General features: G+C 44.3%; 1 protein-coding gene across 1 annotated transcript in view; it reads left to right on the top strand.

Annotated features, from left to right (window-relative positions):
- The first annotated feature begins 1,033 nt into the window (after positions 1-1,033).
- IKZF2 (IKAROS family zinc finger 2) overlaps positions 1,034-6,000 on the top strand; it is a 137,068-nt gene continuing 132,101 nt past the window's right edge. The window contains exons 1-3 of the mRNA XM_084642840.1: positions 1,034-1,212; positions 3,906-3,954; positions 4,754-4,858. Of these exons, the coding sequence (XP_084498966.1) occupies positions 3,921-3,954; positions 4,754-4,858 (139 nt within the window). The 5' untranslated portion in view covers positions 1,034-1,212; positions 3,906-3,920. The remainder of the gene's footprint in view (positions 1,213-3,905; positions 3,955-4,753; positions 4,859-6,000) is intronic.

Genomic DNA, 6,000 nt, shown 5'->3' with positions numbered 1-6,000 from the left:
CTGAGGTTTTCACAGCAGTTTAGGGGATTGAGGCACATAACTCACACTCATTTCAACGGCAGCTTTCAGAGTCGCACCCGTGTTAGTCGGTATTCGCGAAAAGGAAAGGAGGACTTGTGGCACCTTAGAGGCGAACCCATTTATTTGAGCATCAGCTTTCGTGGGCTACAGCCCACTTCATCCGATGCTGCAGCTCAGGAAAGCTGATGCTCAAACAAATGGGTTCCTCTCTGAGGTGCCACAAGTCTTCATTTCAATGGAAGTTATTGCCCCTAAATCCAACATCTGAATCTATAACCCGGAAAGGCTCGGGGTCGTCCTTTCTGGCGCACAAAACACAGTCTTGTGGTTTGAGCACTGGCCTGCTAAACCCAGGGTTGTGAGTTCAATCCTTGAGGGGGCCATTGAGGGATCTGGGGCAAAAATTGGGGATGGGCCCTGCTTTGAGCAGGGGGTTGGACGAGATGACCTCCTGAGGTCCCTTCCAACCCTGATATTCTATGATTCTCATTCCTGCTGCTGCGCCTGTGATGGCACAGGGGCAGAGTCTTGAGAAAGAAAGTTCAGAAACAGAACTGCTGAATCATGAATCCGAGAGCAGCACAGGGAGGTCGCCCCGGGCGGCGGCTCCGCTCCTGCCTCTGGCTCTCGCCGCAGAGGGAGCGGAAGGGCTCTGCCCGCCGGCCATCCGGGGTGGGGGGGGGGCCCTCTGGCGCGGTGAAGCCCCCCCCCCCCCCCGGCCTTCCCGCTCCTTCGCCGGGAGGGCGCGCGCCGGCGAGCCGCCGGAGCAGCGCTTCGCCCTGTAATCGATTGCCGAGCGCGCTGAGCAGCCCAGCCGGCGCGGAGGCGCACTCCCGGCGGCCTCCCCGGCGCAGGGGGGGGGGCCTCTGAGAGAGGCCGCCTGGGCGAGATGCGCTCTGAGGGCGGCGGGGGAGGGGAGGAGGGGGGAGGGCGCGCGCGCGAGGGTGTCTCTGCCGGATCGGTTTCTCGGGGTTTGACCAGCTGTCCCGGGCCGGCCCTGCGCTCTGAAGATGGAGGAAGTCCAAGCAGGATTACCTTTAGCGACAGACCCGCCGCTTGCGCTTCCCGCAGCCCGCTGCGGCGCCCCAACGCGCAAGCACTAGGCGCGCAGAGAGCGCCAGGGCGAGGAGACACGAATAAAAACACCACACACAAGGGTGATGGAAGTGAGGTACTGCCTGCGCTGCTGAGGTAAATCTTCGCTTGGCATTTTGGTTTCCAGGGGCGGCGGCGGGGGGGGGGGGTTATTTGTGTGATGATGGCTCACAGAAATCTCTCTCTCTCTCTCTCTGTGTGTGTGTGAACGTCTCTGCTTTTGCCAAGGGCTGGGGGGGGGGGGGGCTGTCTCAAAGTAAAGTCTAACGGTGGGGCATCCCTCGCGCTGTGATGCGATCAAATGACTTGTTGCTGTTACCCAGGAACAACAATAATACGAATTAACACTAATCAGCCGGTCTGCATACGTGTGGTCGGAGGAGGGGGGAGATTAATATGATTTGCTGTAGGGTTAGCATAGTGACTGGCTCTACGGGGTAGGACCGGCAAAGCCTTTTGGGGTGCTGCTTTTTTCTTTTTTTTTTCTTTTTTTTTTTCACAATTAAAATGCTCGTTTCTGGGCTGTGAATCGATTAATCAGTTCTCCGCTCTGGAAACTGACAACAAGGGTTTGAATTGCAGTTTGCAGCAGCTTCCTATTCTAGCTGCAGCTACCTGGGAGAAAGTGCTCTACATCCCTTTTTAGTGTTATTTTCGGTATTATTCCTGGCATGACAGACACGATATTGAATGAGGCAGGACTTAAATTACTTTGACAGGTTGTGCTCTGGGCGGGGATTGACAGAGATGAAATTAAGATCTCTTCATTTTGCCAGGGGCCAAAAACAATCCTGTGAAGTTGGCCTAGGTTTATTGCTCTGTGTGGGTGGTTTTTTTTTTTAACTTCTCTGTTCCTCCCCCCCCCCTTCTCCAAGTCCCCCCTTTCTTCCTCTCCTCCAGTTTTCTTGTCGATTCTTAAGGAACCGGTGGATCAAGTTTTTCTCTCTCCTGGTTAATCGCATTGCTGTAGCACTGGCTGACCTCTCTCCCCTTCTCCCTCCCTCCCTCTCTCTTTTTGTTCTTCATCTTTCCTGAAAGTATGTGCCATTCCTGAGTGAGTTTCTCAACAAGACCATCCCAAGGGAGGGAGTCCTCGCTCATTTTTTTTTGTTTCTGTTCAGTTTCCCCACCGATCCGTTCGCTCTGAATGTTCTACTTGTAAGTTTCAGGGGACAGACGGGGCGGGGGAGAGGGGATTTTAATTTATTTTTGTTAACTTTTCCCATCTCGCTATATCTTCAATACGATCATAACTATCCCTCCATTGGTGGTGGGTAGGAGGGGGTTAGCAGCTGGGGATTTGCCATTACAGCTGGACATTGTGATCAAACTCTCTTTTTTTCTTTATTTCAAAGAATCAAAGAACATTTTCTTTTATGTATATTTCATTCCTTCCCCCTCCACCCTTCCCGTCCTTTCCTTTCTTTCCTTCCATTTCATTGGCTAGGATGATCTCCTTTCCCTGTTGCTTCTGACGTGTTCTCCTCCCCCCTCCCCCTCATCTACCTGTACTAGGGGAAAGATAAGGTAACATTAAAAGGGCTTGAGGGAGCTGCTTGTCTGTTTTTTTTTTTTAAAGTGGTCTCTAAAAGTTGTTACAATCGTGTACAAATCAGTAATGGAAAGAGTTTGATGGCAGCTCTTCAGTTTGAAATGTATGTGTTATGTGTACTGAGTGCCTTGGGAATTTGATCTGCCTTATACCAGAGAGGAACACAGAGGAAAGTTGTTTTTTTTAGGGGCCGTGGGGTAGGGGAGAGGGAAGTGGTTTTGGAGACAAGAAGTGAAGCTGCCTGTTTTCCAGTAAGTAATGGAGAAATTCCAGGAGCCAGGGCTAAATATACTTGGCGATCAATACAGAAATGGCTCATGTGAATAATTTAGCTGCTTGGTGCAGTGAGAGTTTTGAAACTAAAGGCAAAAAAGGGGCCGTAGATGGAGAGAGGAAATAAAATTCTCCTCTGATCATGTCAGTTTCTTAACTTTTCCACTTAAAATAATATAGTTACGATTATTGATTCCTTCCCCCCCTCCCTTTTAATCAAATGAAAGCTTGGGGGTGTCATCCAATACAGTTACTTGAGTTTCTGGAAAGTAATAGCTTGTTCTATGTCAGCAAAGTGCTTCCAGAAACTTTGAGATCGGCACACACCGCAAAATGCATGGTCTAGAAATATTAAATATGACATGCAGCCCATAGTATGATAGGTATGGTTACAATGAACAGGTGCATACACAGGTGTCTGGGTGTGTGAGTGAGGGTGTTCGATGGCCAATTGAAGACAAAAGGCTGTAATAACTCTGAAAGGAATATGGACACTGAAGGGTTTTATTTTAGTCAGAACATGATAGCCATCATGGAATAAGTATGGAAGGGGCAATTTTTGTAGTATCAACATCTTAGAAGCCTGCTGTGGCTGTGAGAACTGATAATTGATAAAGCATTAAAATCCCAGTGAAAACATACCTGGTCCAACTGGATCCTCCAAAAAAAAAAAAATCATGAAAGCAGGTGGAACTGTAATTAAAAATTAAATTATAGTCTCAACATAGCTCATCAAGATGCAGACTTACCTTTTCTACCCCCGTCTGCAGCAGTTTTAGATCATTTGCCAAAAGAGTTCAAAAACTTACCAGTGCACGGTGCACCACTTCATTTGCATGTTTCTTAGGTGCTGGTTGCAGCGGCAGTAGCAAAAGAGGCAACTACTAATGGCTTTAAATAAGTGGAAGCATTTAATGGCTGATACTTGCAGGCATCTTTGAGGCTGTATTCTTTTGCCTTGTAGCACTGCACTTTGACTATGGAAGCAGAGGCTACTGATGGATATATAACATGTAAGTACTTTTATTTAACTTTGTTGGTTTACTTGTGAAGTCTCCTTTGCTTTCCTTTTCACAATATCTCTGTAGAAAGTGTTACCCCCCCACCCCCGAAACTCTTAACTTTCATTTGTGCTGTTATTAAACTCCATATTGTAAGAGAACAGTGGAGAGATACCATTTAACACTAAACTTGAGTGGTTATTTAAAAAAAACAAAACACTATCTTATAAGCTTAAATATTTGCTTAAATATTTTCATAAGAGAGCAATGTTTATTTTATATAAAACATAAATGAGAAACAGGACAGAAACTAAATCATTTTTTTACTGTGAGGCTTTTTAGTACTATACATTGCTCCCTTCTTGTCCATTAAGGGAAAATACTTTACTTTGTTGAACTATTATAGCTTAATGGCCAGCTACATGAAAACCATGAATCAAAATTGGAGTGGAAGGTCCTTACAGAAGAATGATACTCCACTCTGCTCCAGTTCAGTCTCTAGTCTGTTAGCACCAAAGTATGTAGAAATGGGCAAGTAATTCTAAGTTCTGTTCATGCAAAACAGCCAGAGCAAGATTTTCACGTGTACTTTTTATAATCTGTGGGGATTGGAGGATACTTTTTGATTCTCAAAAATAATAATTCATGTTTGTGGTCACTAGGAAGCCAATTTTAGTTGACCGTGGAGGAATCTATTAAAATTGGAAGGCGGGTGGGTAGAAAAGAAGTTAGCAAGTCTGAATGCTGTATAATTGAATAATTTTATGGAGCCATGGGACAGAAACCTAAGTGTTTTATTTTGTGAAAACAGGTGACAATGAGCTTTCGCCCGAAAGGGAGCACTCCAACATGGCTATTGACCTCACTTCAAGCACACCCAATGGGCAGCATATCTCACCGAGTCACATGACAAGCAGTAAGCCTTCTTTTTGTGTATTTCTCTCTAGCAGCATATTTGGACTAGTTTAGTCTGTGGGGTCTTCATCTTGTTCACTCGACCAAGCCACTGCCGTAGATTTTGCTAACAAAAGAAGAAAAGGACGGGACAGATTTGGTTTTGTTCATGTTAGTGTCTCTTCTAAACATGAGTCTGATTACTAGTCTGAAGTATCCCAAGGTGGCCTTTGAGAGCTGGTCCTTACCTGTACCAGGTAGGAAATGCTAGGTTTTACTAGTCTTTGTTTTGCTTTGACAGGTTTTGAGATCCAAACAGCTTTTTAGCAGGATTCCAAAAAGCAGTCTGAAATGGCTTTATCTAGAAAGCCAACAAGCTTTTATTTCCAAAAGGCTTGACTCAAGCAAAATCTAAAGTTACACTATGCGGGCTTGATGGCAGGATATATTTTACTGTTCTGAATGGAAACTTCAGCATCCTGTTCGTTACCTTAGCTTTGCTTTGAACATTTCAGAAAATGGCCAGTATAAATTGGTAATTTATGGAATGCTCTCACCAGTGGAGTCTTTAACAAATTGAAAGGGTTTTGTTTTAGAATGGCAAAAGAGAAACTGAGAAAGTGCAGAGGGATCTGTGAGTCTAACACTGAGAGTCAGGTGTACTTAATATTTTTGATGATGGATTTTTTTTCACCCTTAAATGAAATAACACCTTTCAGCTATATTTTGGAGCCTATACATACTTTTATCTGAAGAACATAGATTGTCTCACGGTTGATTACAATGTTTTATCAAGATACTTATCACAAAGTGCTTTATTATTTGTATTCAAAAGTAATTTAAAATGTATAGTTTCCAATATACTTTTGTGATACTCATTTTTTTCTCTCTCTCTTCCTCTTGTGTGTGTGAATATATACAATAAAAAAAAAAAGTTATACATTTCTCCAAATATTCTGGAAGAAAAATAAGGCATTAAGAATTAGTTTGTTTGTAATCATAAGAGTATTATCTTCAAAGCCTTTTTCACTGGGAGGAAAATGTTACTTGTCCTTAACAATTTCTCTTTGTCTCCTGCAAATTACGAGTAAAATACAGATTTTATGAGCCTTTAAACCTGAGGGTTCTTATGAAGATCTCCAATTATATACATGTTGCTGGAGA

Source organism: Lepidochelys olivacea (genome assembly GCF_965140295.1).
Source record: "Lepidochelys olivacea isolate rLepOli2 genome assembly, chromosome: 11".
NCBI classification, from domain to species: Eukaryota; Metazoa; Chordata; order Testudines; family Cheloniidae; genus Lepidochelys; species Lepidochelys olivacea.
Note: the sequence above shows the minus strand (reverse complement) of the source record. Positions and strands in the feature narration are given on the sequence as shown.